Raw genomic sequence first — 17,445 nt, forward strand, 5'->3', positions numbered from 1 at the left:
GATATATTTCTTGCATTTCTCTCTTGTAGTTTTACTGTCTTTTTCTTGTAAGTTGATTAACTTTTCCTTTAAATATTGAGATGATATTTATCACTCATATATCAAATATTTATATTCATTGCTTATGTTGGCTTTAAGTATAATGTAGTCTCCCAGTTTATCTCTTTTTATCTAGTCTAATTTTATTGTTGCTTTGTCTGAGATTATAATTATTACTGCTGCTTTTATGAGTTCATTTGAAACAATAAATTTTGATGCAGCCCATTATTCTAACTTTGCATTTTTCTGTTTCAAGTGTGTATGCATTTTAAAAATAAGTAGCATATTGTTAGATTCTGCTTTCTAATCTATTTTCCTTTCCTCTTTAGTGGGTGAACTCATCCTATTCACATTCAACATTATAATTAATTATATGCTTTTCTCAGGGGTATCCTTCTATTGGCTCACAAGAACCAGTAGTTAAATTTTCAATGTGAGACTTTGTGCCTCAGAAATTGGCAAAACTACAAATAAGAACTCTCTTTTTTATATTGCCTATACTTAAGAAAGTGGTGATAAACATGTTAATATAATGCAGATTAAGCTTAAAAAGTCTATCACTCATGAATTTTTTTGGAGAGTTATTTATCAGCATTTATCAGCTATTTATCATTTATTTATCAACATTTACCAGCAGGTCTTGAGTCTATCTTTCTCTGCTTTCCTCTTCTTTGATCCTGCCATCTTCACAGTGAAGAAACAGAGTAGCCCTTAAAGGCAAGAGCAAGATGGTAGAACCCCAGGCTAGGCTTTTTAAATGTCTCAGCCCAAAAAAGAGCCTCCACTTTGCTATGTGGTCGCCAACTAGAACCGGTTATAAATATCTTGGCATCCGCCACCGTTTCTGCAAAGTGCATAACTTACATGTATCATAAGCAAATTAATAGGGTTTGTGCATGCTTCATTAGGAAGTGTGTCCCATAGAGGTATTTATAAATGATTTTTAAATTAGTTAAATTGAATTAAACCAAATGACTTGAATTTTCTACTCACAAAAGTTTTTGATGATCAATTTTTTAAACATTCTTCTGATAAATAATACTTAATGAGACTAAAAAATTTTAACCACAAAATTTTAAGAACAGAGGTCAATTTGTTGATTAGCGATGGTCATTAGCAACCTACAAATAAAATTTATAGTTCTTTTAAAGTACCCTACTTATTTAACCTCAGTACTTTGGAAAATAGAACACAGCTGGAAAGCTGTTAAGTAAAGTAAGGCTGCTGAGCAGCCAAAATAGGTGGTACAAAATCCATATTCTACAGCTTATTCACTTAATATACAGTAGTTCTCCTTAAGGACCTTCCTTAACCTATAATGTATTATTTGAAACACAATACTAACAAATTTAGCTATTTTCCTTTCTAGTCCTCAGCCCCTAATTATAAGGAATATAATTCAGAAACATTTTCATCTAAAATGGTTAAAATAAAAAAATTGACACCTAAAGAATAATTATTTAGTATTTTAATGCTTGTAAAGTATTTTCTATGAGACAGAGTAAAACATTATAATACTCTTTAGACAGATGAGGAAATGGAGGGTAAGAAAAGTTAAATGACTGATTCCTGATCACAGAACCAGTAAGTATCAGAGTTGAGATTTGATCTCTTTTTGACAGTTCTCACATGTGGAAGTGCTCGTTTCCTGAGGATGTTGCATTACTATCCAGGATTTATTTGTAATACTTTGAGAAGCCTAGATCTGAAGGGTACAGAGGGTCATCTGGTTCAACACAGTTATTATTTTAGCTTGAAACTCAGGGAAGATAGGTGAATTTGTCTGAGATCACATCAGTGATAGGCATTAGAAGGGACTATTGAGTTGGGATTCTCTGACTTCAGAAGAACCAACCACTTCTTTCTACTAAATCCCTTTGTTGCTTCCCTTAAATAGGGCATTTGTCACCTTTAATTAGATTCTGCTTTTCAGTTCTTGAAGAAATTTAATGAGTAATGGGTACTAACAGATGATATTTTATATTTTCCCTCATATTTCAGAAGTCTCTAATATTTGGGCAAATGTGTCAGAATTTGTGGAACGGCAACTATCCTTACGCAAGGTAGGCTTTATCATCTTTGTGTTACAGATACCAACATGATATCATAAACTGTAAGTGGGCTGGGTTCATATGCATTATTTTTTTTGTTCAACTTTTCTGACTCCATTTGGAGTTTTCTTGGCAAAGGTACTGGAGTGGTTTGCCATTTCCTTCTTTAGGTTATTTTACAGGTGAGGAAGCTGAGGCATTTAAATGACTTGCCAAGGATCTCACAGCTCAGACCTGAATATCTGAGGCCAGATTTGAATTCAGGAAGATGTCTTCTGGACCTCAGACCTTGTGTGGCTATCCATTAAGTCACTTAGCTTGCCCCATTCATATGAATAATTATACTTAATTACTTATGAATAAGATAATTGCTTAATGGTTTGGGCTGAAAGCAGGGTAATGGACTCTAGGAACATAATAGTTTTCAGCCTTGTAAGTTTAAAATTTAAGTACTGCTATTATTATTTTGGTTCCCTGTTATTATGGGATATAAGTTTGACCATTCTAATGTTGAGTTTGTGTCCATGGATTCTGTAGAGGGAGAAGAATTACGGTCCCTAGTAATGCAATATTATGAACAGCAGCTAGGTGGTTCAGCGAATGTTCAGTGTTCCTTCCATGACACTATATTGTCCTACTAGCCAATATTGCTTTAGGGAAGATAATAGTTCCTATTTATGGCTTAAATAAATGAATCAAATGAGTTTATGGAAATGAACAGAGAGAGAGAGAGAGAGAGAGACCCTCAGTGACAAGATTTACTGTCTCCAGAAATATGAACAGAAAATAGGACTATATAATTTCCTCCCAAAAGGCTCAGGAAATTCCCAGAGAGGGGAGGGCAGGATAAAGGGTGGGAAGCATCTTCTAGAGATTGGTCAAACTGGCAGGATGTCCTGGGGAAGAGAGAATGAAGGAAGAATTTATCATCCTTTGGAAATAGCTATTTTCCTGGTGTCATCCCCAAAATGTTGGCCCAATGTAGCCTGGCCATTCACGTTCTTTCTGTGATATTCTGCTCATTTGATTACTATTATAGTACATGATTCTTACTGTGTTACAAAGTACTGTGACAGGTGCTGCTGATATACAGTATTTTAGTCTAATGGGGAGGAATAAGGCATTAACAGCAGTAACTTTAACAGGTAACCTGTAACAGAAGAAGTGCATTAAAGTGCAGGTTGAGTGTTATAAGATTAAGGGGAAAATCATTACCTACCAGGGGAATCAGGTAAGGCTTCATGGAATTGGGAAAAAATATGGAAAAAGAAGAGATCATTATTTTGATAGCTAAGGAAGAAGAAAGTATTCAGGAGTGAATGGCTCACCTTGTCAAAAACCTTGGATGGTGTCAAGAAATAAGGGGGCCAAGAAAAGACCACTGACCTTTGCAATCCAGAGAGTTCAAATTCAGATCCTTTGACTCTGTATTGAATGTACTTTCCATGACATCATTAATAAATTTTGAGGAAAAAGTGTCTATAGTATTAAGTCCAGAAGACAGAAGGCAAAGGGTTTGGAGGTGAAGAAAGGGAGGACCCAAGTGCCACTCCTTTGTAGGAGTTTGGCAGACTCCTTTCTAGGAGACTTGAAGATGTCACCAAGGATTGGACCTGTGATAAGGCTAGATGGAATAAATCTCAAAGGAGTTGTTGAATTACAGTGGCAGAGGGGGAGGGGGTCTGGAAGTGGTAAATGAAGATCAAGGAGTAGTCTTGCCTCCTCCTGGCCCAGAGTGGATGCAGGGAAGGTGAAAAGATGAATATAGTGCTACAGAGGGTGACTAGATGAAGAGAGCTCTGGGAGAAGCTGGATTTCTGTGAAAGCAAGAAGCTTGGAAGAATGTATGAAGAAGAGATCTAATAGGACAGCTGTTGTAATGCAGTTTGGGGAGGGAAATAAATAGTAGTAGGAGAATATGGAGCCTGTTGACTCCTTGGCTGCTTCTCTTCAAATTTGTGACTGATTGAAATAACAAAGAACATATGCTTCTCTAGGAGTACGTCAACTCTATAGACAAATTGGAAGAAAGTACCACACCAACATATATTCTTAATTCTTTGCACCCACTTTGTGATGTCATGGCAGTAACATATCTAATGATCATGAATGCCAGTAGATCGAGAAATCACAGAACTGTTACATGAATTTTAAGGGATATGAAAATATTTTTTGGAATAATAAGCTATTAAAGATGGAAGGGATGTTAGAGACCACCCAGTTTAAACTAACTTGCTAACTTCTCTACTTCTTTAGAAAATGAAAAATTTGACTAGATATTTGTTTTTTTGAGCTGTTAAATTTTGTAATTTAATTATATAACTTATACTTTCCATAACCTGATTTCTTTCTGGCCCAGACTAACTTTGTTCAGGTCTATTGATTTATTCTAATCTTGGTACCAGGGCATAGTATGATTTTTTTTTTTTTCTTTTCAGTCCGTCCCCTCAACTTCATCTCATTGCGATCTCTTATTGTTCTAGGGAGTCCAGATACCGGGATTTGGAACCTTCACCTTCGTAAGGCAAAGACTTGATGTAGGAAACAATAAATTTATTCTACTTCAGAGGCCTGTGTTTGTGATGGCCGAGAAGTTTGCCCAAATGCATGGACTCAAACAAAACAAAATATTTACTCCTGGTAAATTTTTTAAAAGTCTAATTAAGCCAACTTCTTTATTGAATACAAATACAGGGAAAAACAAGAAAGGGCAAAATGTGGTCAACATCTACTTAGTCTACTCCAATTTATGGATTGTAGCATGGATTATTCATTTAATAAGCATCTACTGGGTCACAGAGAACAATGTCTTGGGTGTCCTGGAGGAGACAACATATTTTAGGGAAAACATGCTAGTTAATAACTCTAACAGTCTATTATGCAATAGGCTAACTATGTAATAAATTATAATACAGTTTACAGAATAATTGCATTAGGAAATTACTGTTCCAGATGCCATATAGGATCAAAAGAATTTTACTTTGTCAGGTATGCCAGGGATGGGGGGGGAACTATGGTAAATTAATGATATTCAAAAATCTGTCCATATATTTAAATATTAATATTGGGAATTGGAAGTGTTATAGAGATGGGAACTAATGCAGGTATATGGTCCCCAAAAGTCCTTCTTCTTGTAAATAGAGCTGTAGATATTTTTGGGAGTGCATTATTTCTTCTACCAGGTACCATTCCCAAAGGGTTTAGTCTTCAAGTAAGTTACAATATTTACTCTTTTTAAAAATTTTTTTTATTAATTTTTATAATTATAACATTTTCTTTGACAGTACATAATATTTACTCTTTTGGACTAAGCTCTTTGATGGTTGGAAAATGGTTGTTAGCAGTTATCTCTCCAGTAAGAATTCTTCAGCAAAGTTAACACACTTGGGGGCACCATTTTATCAGCTTCATTGTACATTTTTCCCCTTCCTGTTCTCTGTGATGTAGCCATCTTTTCTTTGTATTATACACATACAAAACTATCTGCCAACTCCTTGACTTTGTAATGCTCTGGAATACACTCTTTCCTCCCTTCTGACTCAGGGAATCAAGTTCTTCCTTTAAATAGCTCAAGTATTTTTTACTTCATTAAGTCTTTATCCTTATAGTTGTTAGTACCCCCTCTCCCTAATTACTTTGTCTTGTATTTTTTTCTTTAGATTTAATGTGGGCAAACTTAAATATGTGCCATTTGTTTTCTTATTAGGATATAAGCTCCTTGAAAAGTAGGGATTGCTCCATTCTTTGCACTACTATCCCCAATAATTAGAACATTATATGTATTTAGGAAAAGCTGGACCGAACTTTCTGAACCTCAGTTCTTCATTTGTGTATAATCCAACCTTTCCAGGATACCCTCCAATTTGCATGTATAGCTGTCGAGCCACAATTATAAAACTATTTCTTTTGGGTCCCCACCAGTTATGTTCACCTTTCACAAATAGCCAGTTGACACAGTTAGCTTAAAGCAAAGGCAAACAGCATAGCTAAAGCAATGGTAGCAAAATATGCCCTCCATAAACCTCTGAGGTATGCTTTAAAAAAAATACCCGAGATATCCTTAGAAAAAGTGGGAATACATATAGAGTACAGTGATAAAGAAACAGGCGCCTATAAGTTACACATGGAACCAAAGCAACTCACAACTCTGAAACTGCATTTGTTCCTCTTGAATATAGCATATTTTCCAGAGGTACCTTTGGACCTATTCTCTTTCACAGATCAATTGGATTTCACAGTTACACTTGTTAGGTCTCCTCTATGCTGAGTGCAGTTTTTCCTGTTGGTTGAGTTGCACTGCTATAAGGCACCGTTACCAATGAAGACATGTAGAAAAGTCTACTTTTCTCCATTGCACTCTGTAAGCTTGCAAGGGAAAAGGCAAAAAGTAATCCCTCTTCGGAGATTAATCCTTCCTCCATAGCGTCTATTGTCAGGGATGGATCCTTCTCAATTGACAGAACTTCTACCTGAAATGGATTGCTTGATCTTATTTTAAAAGGTATTTTTTTTCAGTAAGCATAAATCATTTTTCTTTTGCTTCAACCTGCCCACCCCAATAAAAAAAGAAAAACAAAAACAAAGTTTTTGTAATAAATTTGTAACAAATTCCTGCATTGGACATGTGTATATATCTCGCTGCATCAGTCCATCAATTCTATCAAGACTTTGGTAACATGCTCCAGTATATTGATCCTTTGGAATAGTCATCGTATTGATTTCAAAGATGTTTATACTTTTGTTATTATATAAATTGTTCCAGTTTGGCTTGCTTCATGCAGTATATACAAGATTTTTCAAAAATCATATCTTTCACAATTTCTTAGAGTATAATAGTATTCTACTGCATTCCTATACCATGATTTTTTCTGTATTCCTTTCTATGTAGCCTACCCCTTCCCTTTTCACTTTTCCCCCTCCTACTTTTCAATGAGGGTGGGAGAAGTTTCTCTGTAAACTGAATATGTCTAATATTTTCTCTTTGAGACAATTCTGAGGAGAGTAAAATTCATACTATATTCATTCCCCTCTCTCATAATTTTTTCACTACTTCTCCAATTGATGGATATTCCCTTAGTTTTGTTTCTTTATCACCACAAAATAGCTGCTATAAGTATTTTTTCCCATATGTGTCTTTTTTTTCTTTGATCTCTTTGGGGATAAACTTAGTAGTTATGTTATTGAGTCAGAAAGTATGCACTGTTTAATAAATATTGATTCATAATTCCAAATTGCTTTCCAGAATGGTTATTTAGCTTATTTTCCCTAGTGTTATTCAGGATAAAGAAGTGAAAGAGGTTAATGTTTTGCACATTACTTAGAAAACTTAAAAAATATATACACACATATGTATAAGTATATTGTATATAGTTATATATACACAATGAATATTTATTTCAAAAAAGGTGCTGGTTCCTGAATTTCCTCATGAGTATTTCTTAAAATAAAATACTTTTCTCTCCTTGCTTCTGTTCATTATGCTAGATGCTTAGGATACAAAACCAAAATTAAATATTCTTTGTTAAGTGATAAGGTATTATAAGGATGCTTACATTTAAAATTTTTGCATGTGTAATCCTTAGGAAGCATACTATAAACAAACTATTTGTAAAACATTTTGAATTATTAAGCACAGATGAGATAGTTGTTGATGAGCAATATATGATCCATATCCTAATTTTCTCTCCCATTTATTTTTCCCCCTACTTAGGTGATATCCCAGTTGTTCAGCTTAACTTCGTCATGATATCCCTGGAGGGTCCTTTTAACAGGGATGTGGTGGAAGGATGTGTGAAGGAAACATTACTCTTTTTATCCCGATCCATTTCTGTCAAACAAAATGTGGAATTTACATTCAAAGGAATAGGGGTCCTTATGATTAGAGACAGCAAAGTGAAGATGAGGTTTTATAAGGACTTCCTGTGTGCCATGGATGGAAGTGGGAATCTGGTTAAAGCTCTTTCAAATGTAAATTGGTTTCTTCCTTTTTCTAACTACCTCTCCCAAATGGTACCAGTGAATTAATGAATTATGTAATGAGTTCTTAGTGAATTTTCTTAGAGTAGAGCATACTCTTACTACTCTAGAATGAGCCCTACTCTTAAGAAAAACTCAAGTTGAGAGGATTACAGAATTTCAAGCTGGAAGGGACAGTAGAGGTCATTTACAGATGATGAAACTGAGAACTTAAGTGACTTGAAAAAGATTCTATGGCTGACAAATGGTAGAATTCCAGATTTAAATTTTATTCCTAATCTATCCATCTTTCCGTTGTCATAACGGGCTCCTTTAATAAGAACTTCCTTAAGACTTTCCAAGTCTTCGCTTTATTAATCACTTAGTAGAAAGGCTTGTGGAGTTGGTAACTTTTGCTTAGCAACATAGGATTTAGAACTGAAAGTGACCAGTTTAGTCATCTCATTTTAATTGATGAGGAAACTGAGGTTAAGAGAATTTGGTCATTGTTACATAAGTAATAAAAGTGGTAGGATCCAAATACAATTTCCTAAATGCTACCTCAATGCTTTTTTCTTTCCACTATGGAGAGTTATTTACACTATAAGTCATTGTCAATTGAAGATAAATCATAAATGCAGGAAAACCATATTTCATAGGATGACTCTAGTCAGACCATCATAGTCCAGCTTCCTCATTTTATAAGTGAAGAAACTGAGCTCAACTCAGAGAAGTTCATTGATCTAACCAAGGTCATATGTGTGGCAAGGATGCAAATTAGGATACCTAAGTGATATTCTTAGTTCTATCACTAGGTTCAATACTTTGGGCAAATTATTTCTCTCTAGGCTTACTAGATTTTCTCATTTGGCAAATTTGAGTCTTGTATCATAAGGTCTCAGCAGTCCTTTGTGACTCTGACATTTGATTATAAAGTCTAATGTAGCATTAGACTGTTTTAACATTTTTATTGATGATAGAAAAATGCATAGATGATGTGCATCATATTTAAAAAGGACACAAAACTGAAAGAAATCACGAATTCATAGGAAGACAGGATCCAAAAGGATCTTGACATGTTAGGACAGAGCTTCCAGAGCAAGTGTGTCATGGACCTGTTGAACAGTTAGTCTGGTAAGTAATGGGTACCTCAGAAAAATATTTTTAATGCAGCAAAAAGCTAAGGAAATTTTGTACCTTGATGCTGCTTAATATAACAAGGGCAGCTTCATAAAGAGATTCTAGGAATGGGAAGGTGATAGTCACTTTTCTTCAGAACTCATTGGGAGTTCTGTGTGTATTTATGGATGCTATAGTTGAAGTCTAGAGCAGCGCATCCAAGATGACAAAGGGCCTTGAAAAACTGAGAATATATAGCTTACATGGAACAATGGAATAGCTGTTTTCAAGTATTTCAGGGGAGGATATGAAGGGGAGATTAAATTGTAAATTTAAAAAAAATTGTAAAAGATGATAAAAATTTGGCAACTAGTCATGATTTAGCAGACTTTATCTTTTAGTCTACTTGAAACTCCTATTAGATTATTTTTTAAAAAGCCCCAATCTTTGTTTTCTGGGGCAAAAATGAGCAATTAAAAAAATCTTTCACTGTCGTTGTGGTACAGAGGCCTGGGACGTCGGACTCAGTGATGTCTATCAGAGATGGCACTGCACAGCGTCCTTACAGCGTGTGTGCTTTCCCAAGGTGAGTACAGCCCTTGAGTTCTCTCTTACAGATACATTTACCTCCTCTGACCCATTTGTTTTAATTTCAGGGATTGCTTTGGCTGGCTGGGTCCTAACTCATCCTCACCATCCCTTCCCCAACTAAAACTAAACTCCATCCAGTCCAGCTCAGAGCTTTCCTGAGACTTGAGTCTCAATATGGGTTGACAAAGTGGAGACTACAGCCAGTCTACAGAATCAAGGAATGGGAGAAGGGATAGTGTGAATGGCTAATGAGGATCAAATGAAAAAATGGGTGAAATGCTTTGCAAACCTCCAAACACCATGTTAATATTGATATAAAATATGAGATAAATATTCAGATTATAGTTCCATTCTTCTCTGTCCTAGGACACTCCTCTACATCATTTAAGGAAGGTAAGCTAGAGAAATCCTCCAAAGGAGATCTGATAGCTAGAGAACTCATTGATTAGCTAAAGAACCATCCAAAGGAAAATAACCAAGATTGTTCAAAGGCTTATTGATTAAAGAACTTTCCAAAGGAAAATACCCAAAATGGTCAAAGGCTCTCAAGACCATGTCGTAAGAGAATAGATTTGAGGAAGTAGATATATCTAGATACTCCTGAGGAAGGTAACCAAGATGATGAAAGCCTCAGGATCATGCCATGTGAAGACAAGTTGTATGTAGAGAGAAACATTTATCCCTGGGGCAAGAGATGGGTGAGATACCTGTGTTGAAGATTTTAAGGGAACTGCCCTATGGAGAGGTATTAGATTTGTTTTCCTTGGTCCCATGGAATATAGAACAAGGAATGAGTGTTGGAAGCTATAATGAAGCAGATTTTTGCTTGATTTCAATGAAATGTCCTGACCCTTATAGTAGGATGAATTGCTTTGAGAGGTAGTAGATTCTGTCTCTCTTTAGCAGTCTTTTAGCAAAGGTGTTTTCTATATTTGTTTTCCAGGTTTCCATTGCAGAAGGGTTCTTGTTCACTTACAGGCTGAAAGAGACAATCTCTGAAGTTTGGTTTTGAAACGTATTCTCCTTCCTAAAAGTTCTGTATGGGACAAGTGGAGAATTATAGACTGTTAGTGGTGACAATTAAAATTGTCTACTTCAATCTCCTCATTCACTGGAGATCAAAACTGAGGCCTAGAAAGGAGATAACACTAGAATGTAGCTAGTTTAAGGGCAGAATTAGTGCCAGGACCTACGTCCTCTGATCCTGCCCAAGGTTCTTTTCATTTTACTCTGTTTACTTTTTAAAATTAAAATTAAAATTAAATTTAACAAAATTAAAATAAATTTTGTTTTGGAATTGTCCTTGGAGGACTTTGTGATAACCTTTGAAATAAGTTTTAGGCCATCATCATTGACCAAGTACTACAGTACTATGATTAGGACATGAGGCTCTAAAGCCAGATGTAAGAGTCTTGGAAGTGGGAGACTTATTAATCCACCAAAGAATGCCAATGTCACGTGTCATTACATAGGTATTCTGTTTGAGTGACTTTAGCCCCAGAACTCTGCACATATTCCTTGTTTCAAAGGTCATTACCATCTTTCCACACAGCCCTATACTAATGATTTTATGTGCATGAGTGCGTGTGTGTGTGTGTGTGTGTGTGTGTGTGTGTGTGTGTACATTTGTATGCAATTATAGTATGGTGAGAAGGCATAGTTTCTAACAATGTTCTTCCAACAAGGCTATATATTTCCCCAAATCTATTCAATAATCACTCATTTCCAAGTATTCTTATAGTTTCCAGTTATGGACCTCTATAGAGGTACATAGAATAGAGGAACAGGAAAACAGAAACTTCAAATGAAAAGGTTTTTTTTTTTTTTTTTTTAAGAAAAAAAAATAGCTGGCTGTTTTGTGTAATAAGTATTTGTGACAATAGAGCCATGCCAGTCATTGGGTGTAGCACATTTGTGCCAGGAGATAGAAAAGACAGTTTAGTGTAGTCTTAGCTCTAGTCTCTGTTTTGTTATGAATCAGATTTATTTGACCTTTTTAGGACTCAGTTTCCTCATCTGTAAAATGAGAGATTGGACTAGATGATCTCAAAGGTCCCTTCTGTTTTTTTTTAATATTGCTAATTCTAATATATAATCTATTTTTGTGTTCTGTGTTCTTTTATTATGTTAAAAACACCTTTTCAGTTCTATATTCTTTGTTTTGTGTTCTAATAACCTATATTCTAAGGTCCCTTTCATCCTGTGTCCCGTGTTCCAAGATTCTGGTTTCTAAGCTTATTTTCTAGCTTTCTAATATTATGCTTGAGGTCTAACATTCTTTGTTTCAATGTCTCTTCTTGCTCTAAATTCTCTATTGGGTTTTAACATTTTATATTCTAAGATCCCTTCCAGCTCTGACATTTTGTGGTTCATGGAGCTGGTGGTTTTTAAAAGTACTCACCCTTTCTAAGGACATTATTTTTCACTTTATCTGAAAGTTTGCAAGAGGTAAAGAGCACAGCTCTGTGTTGTGGCTCTCCACAGTATATGAGGATATCTTGGATTTACTTTTAGGATTGAGTCCAAAGATTCAGAAACAAAACCAGCTATAGAAACCATCCAAGAAGATGAACCAACAGGCCTTCAAGAGTCTAACAAAAAAGACCAGGGAGAGAAAGAAGAAATCAGAGGTACGTGAATGATGTCTGTGTACATCCTGTTAATTTTTAAATAGTATTTTATTTTTCCAAATTAATTTAAAAATACTTTTCAACATTTACCTTTGGAGAAATAGTCAGAGATACATGAATGATGTCTGTGTACATCCGGTTACTCCCTCATCACAGGATAATGCAAGATGTTGCTGAGTGACTCTTGTAACTACAGCAAATTAATTGTAACAATTTTTAAAAGTGTTTTATTTTTTCAAATACATGCAAAGATAGTTTTCAACATTTACCTTTGTAAAACCTTGTGTTCCAAATTTTTCTCCCTTTTCCCCTTTCTTCCCCCTCCTCAAGATAGCAAGCAATATGATATAGGTTAAACATGTGCAATTCTGCAAAAAGTATTTCCATATGCATCAAAGTTCTCAAGAAAAGTGATCAAAAGGGAAAAAAAAATCCGAGAGAGGGAAAAAAACAAAGCAAACAATAAAAAGGTGGAAATACCATACTTTGATCTACATTCAATCTTCATAGATCTTCATCTATTTGTGGATGACATGACATTTTCCATCCCAAGTGTTTTGAAATCACCTCATTGTATATATGTGTGTGTGTGTGTGTGTGTGTGTGTGTGTGTGTGTGTGCATAATATTCTGATTATCTTTCTAGAGGTCTCGGTACCAGCCTTGTTTCCAGCAGAATAATCACCAGGAGAATAGTCAAGGATAAAGTCCAAAGTCTTTATTACCTCCTTCACAGTCTGTCTCCTTCGCCTGGGCCTGGCTTGCTTTCTGGTGGCCTTCCTGAATGGGTCTTGGTTTCAGTCTCTGATAGTCTCTGTCTTGAAGTGTCTCTGGTTGAGTTTGTTCCCAGTTTATATGCTCTTTTCAATTACATCATTACAGTATTCTGATTATAAACCAATCATTATATCATTAGAGAACCATTTTTGTTGTAAGTTTAAATCAACATGAACTAAAGAACTTACACGCTAAACTAGATAACCATTGTCTTATCAATTCCACGCAGTTAACACCTTGTTTAAATCAATCCTTAAGTATATTTCTCCAAATTCTGATACATCATTGTCTTCCTTCTCTTTAATAGGAAGCTCACTCTTTTGCTTTTCTCCAGAAAATAGAATCTCCTTTTTAGCCTTAGCCCCCTTTCAGGCCAATCGTTAAGAGGGAGAGAGAAGTTAGAATAGACACATCTTGTCTTTCTTTAGAAATGAACTGGGCACCTCTTTCCATGAGGAATTTCTGGTTTACAGAGTAAGGAATGGAGTAATAGGGAAAGAAGTTGCACCCAAACTGGCAAAGGGCTAGCCAGGTGACTGGAGGAAGGATGGTTTTTGGTTTTTTTGTTTTTTTGTTTTTGGTTTGTTTTTTTATAGAAGTATGTGAGGCAGTGTAATCTTACAGGAGAGAACTTTATAACATCAAAGAATGTCATTAGTGTTACTCTGGAGGTTTTAAAAAGAGAGTTAGAAGTCATATCACAAACAAACACACTTTCCTCAATACATGGAGGTACAATCCCTCTTTCTCCCTGTACTACCACCTAAGTCTTTGGGTAACAGAAGGGAATTAGGTTCATAGTTTAGCTTAGTTCCCATAGAGCACAGTCTCCAGTTCCAAATCCCCCTCAGGTTTGAGCCTCAGGCACTCTGAATTCTCAGGATTTCCACGTCAGCCTTAATGGCCTTGCTTCCAGGCCTGCAGTCATGATTCCAACATCCCCATGGTTTGAGCACCTGGTCCCACAAGGAGATCCTCCCACACCTGAAACTGAGGACAAATAGAAGCAGAAACAAACATCCTTAGCCATTTCTTGGGCGAAAGAGGGAGAGCAGCAAGGGAGCACAATGTGCCCTTGGACCACAGCAGCCAGAAGCATAGTTGAAAAGATGTCAGAAAAAGTTGGTTGGTCTTTAAAGACACAGGCAGTTAATCAGAGACAGCTATTGCATCCACATGATAGAGATCCATTGTTGGCCTTCATGTTAACCAAATAAGGCATACTGAGAAGCCTGGTTACAGTAGGGAGGACTTCAGGACAGTAGCTAGCTGAAAAGGACCTTAGAGTATAGAACACTAGGTCTTCAAAAGGGACATGGGAATGTTAGTGGAAAGAACTTCGGAAGAAAACATGTTAATAGACAACATGTGAAAACCTTTAGAACATAGAATGTTAGGACTGGAAAAGATCTTTACGATCTTTCAGCCCAGAGCTGCTTAATGTTTTTTTTTTTTTTTTTTTTTGGGTCAAGGACTTTTTGGGCAATCTGGTAATACTTAAGGGTCCTTTTCAACATAATGATTTCAATGATAAAATGTATAGGATTTCAAAGGAAACCAATTATATTTTAATAGTTATGAAAATACATGAACAATTCACTAGACAATGGGTTAAAACTGCCTGCTTTAGTCAAATCCTTTATAGATCAGAGAAAGAGATCCAAAAGAGATGAATTGTTTTTTAAAGGCTACATAGCTGGTTAGTGTAGAGTTAGATGGCCTCCAAGATCCCTTTCAGTTTTTCGATTCTATGAAAATTGTAAGCAGAGTAACTGGACATACAGGAAATTACTTTGCGGGCATAACTGTGCTTTTCATTCCCTGCCTTTGTGTTTGTCAATGTGTCTCTCATTTCTGGAACAGTAGTAAAGAAATTCTCTTTAGAAGATGTAAGAATTACAATTTTGGTTTCCAGTTTCTAATTTTTTTAGGAAGAGTATAAAAAGTATTGCAATTTTGTGATTCATTTGTCACCACTCTACTTAAATTCCTTTTAAAATTAAATTTCTTTGTTCTCAGGTCATATTAATGTGAGGTTTAAAATTCCTTTCATCAGCTTTTCATCTCCATCTTAAAAGCACCTCTAGTTAGATGGTTGTGTAACAGCCATAATTACTGCAGAGAATCTGCCTCTGCATTGGGTGAAGAAAGTTTCTGTGACTTGCCCTATTATCATCAACGCACATCTTGGCTTAGAAATCTTCCATGCATTCTCATTGCTTAGACAAGAAACATACAACAAAAATTTATAGGATAAAGTCCAAACCTCCTTGTTGTTGTTGAGTTATTTTTTTAGTTGTGTCCAACTCTTTGTGATCTCATTTGGGGTTTTCTTGGCAAAGATATTGGAGTAGTTTTCCATTTCCTTCTCATTTTATAAATGAGAAAACTGAAGTAAACAAGGTTAAGTGACTTGCCCAGGGTTACACAGCTAGAATGTGTCTGAGGTCAGATTTTAAAATTCCGGAAAGTGAACCTTCCTGATTCTGGATCTGGCATTCTACTTTCTACACTATCTAACCACTAAACCTCCTTCCTTAGCCCTCCATAATATCCAGCTCCCATGGCTTCCCTTATAGAAAATTTCCATTTTAGTCAAATTTATCCATTCATTATATACCATCATAGCTTGGGCTTTTTTGGCCTCTGTGCTTGTTCTTACATTGCTTTCATTAAGTTAAATTTTATTTTATTTTTAGGTTCATATTCTCTTCCTCCCTCCCCTCTTCTCCCTATTCCCTTCCACCTTAAAAAAAAAGCAAGGGGGAAAAAACCTGTTATTATGATGTATAGTAAAAAAAAAACCAAAAGCGAATTCTTATCTCCCCCTTTCCTTCCCTGTCAAATATGCCTCAATCTGCACACTCTTTCTGGAGGTGAGTAGCAAGCTTCGTGAGTCCTGTGGAATTGTGGCTGGTCATTGTGTCCACATTATGACTTTTCTTCCTGGCATGTATTACCTCCCTGCACTGACTCACAACCTACTTTTTCCTTCAAGGCCTACCTCCTCCAGGAAGAAATCTTTTCTTCTTCTAAATTCATATCACTTAACATCTGTACCATTTGTTTAGTAATTTTATTTTTGCTATGGCAGGTCAGTGGTGATTAGATAGAACTACAGGCCTGGATTTAGGAGAAAGAAATGACAAATCATTCTCGTATCTTTGCTATCAAAACTTCAAGTGGAGTCAAAAGAGTTCGATCCAACTAAGCAACAAATTTACTTTTGCAGCTTTGAACCATTACTGATATTTAGCTAATCATATATTTATGTCTTATATATCTCACTATATTATAAGCTTTTTGAGGGAAGCATTCACTGTGTTGTATATCTTTGAATTTCCTCCAGTTTCTTGAGTGTAGTAGGCACTCATTAAATATTTGCTGATTGACTATGATGGGGTAAAAACCATCAATTTAAGATGATGAGAGTGTCATCCAATCTCAGAATCTAACATTCCACAAATAATGAAATTTATTTGACTTAATATCCAGGTGAGAATGGAAAATTCATATTTAAAATGCCTTTTAAAATCTGCTTCAGGGGCTTCCATTTCTCTTTATTCTTCATTTTACAGAGAGTATTTCAGCCAAGAGGCTCCGAGCAAGGCAAGCTATCTCTCCTGTCAAAGTGACAGGAATCAACTTGATAGACCGGGTAGAGAAGAACAATAGTCTAAAGCCTTCAGCTCCTGAAAGGTGAGTCATTCCCTAAGAGTCCTAAAAATGGTGGTTTTTAAAAAAAATGGCATTTCCCTCGCATACTTAAAAAATGAGTCATTAAAAAAAAAAAAAACACTTACCATTTCACTCACCCGGCAGTAAGTTTAGGAATGTAATCTATTGACAGCAACTGAGGCTAAGCCTTTGTTTTGTGAACTAATTTTATGTTTGGACCACATTTTTGATGAGAACATCACCCTTTAGTCCTTCTTCAGGAGTATTTTCACTTAGAAAATATTCACAATGGTCGTGTCTCCTCAGTGTGATGCTAGTCAGGAGATCTCTTCCTAACTTGGTCCAGGACTTCTAAATAGGGTGATATAAATAAAAGGGCACCATTCTATAATAGAAAGAGCGCCATACTTAATGGGGAACAGAAAATCTGTATTCAAATCCTAGTTTTGCTATCTATTGGATGTGTGACCTGACCTGGACAGTTCATTTTATTCTACAGGTCTCTGTTTTCTTTATATGTAAAATAGATATAATACTTCTTGATATGATACTACTTAATATTCTACCTACCTTAGACATTGGTTTAAAATATTATGTAAAAAGTAA

General features: G+C 35.6%; 1 protein-coding gene across 1 annotated transcript in view; it reads left to right on the plus strand.

Annotated features, from left to right (window-relative positions):
• The window catches only part of CCDC81 (coiled-coil domain containing 81), a 61,033-nt gene that overhangs the window by 15,561 nt on the left and 28,027 nt on the right, over positions 1–17,445 (plus strand). The window contains exons 2-7 of the mRNA XM_074304675.1: positions 2,041–2,102; positions 4,574–4,730; positions 7,801–8,057; positions 9,671–9,750; positions 12,270–12,385; positions 16,740–16,860. Of these exons, the coding sequence (XP_074160776.1) occupies positions 2,041–2,102; positions 4,574–4,730; positions 7,801–8,057; positions 9,671–9,750; positions 12,270–12,385; positions 16,740–16,860 (793 nt within the window). The remainder of the gene's footprint in view (positions 1–2,040; positions 2,103–4,573; positions 4,731–7,800; positions 8,058–9,670; positions 9,751–12,269; positions 12,386–16,739; positions 16,861–17,445) is intronic.

Source organism: Sminthopsis crassicaudata, chromosome 3 (assembly GCF_048593235.1).
Source record: "Sminthopsis crassicaudata isolate SCR6 chromosome 3, ASM4859323v1, whole genome shotgun sequence".
NCBI classification, from domain to species: Eukaryota; Metazoa; Chordata; class Mammalia; order Dasyuromorphia; family Dasyuridae; genus Sminthopsis; species Sminthopsis crassicaudata.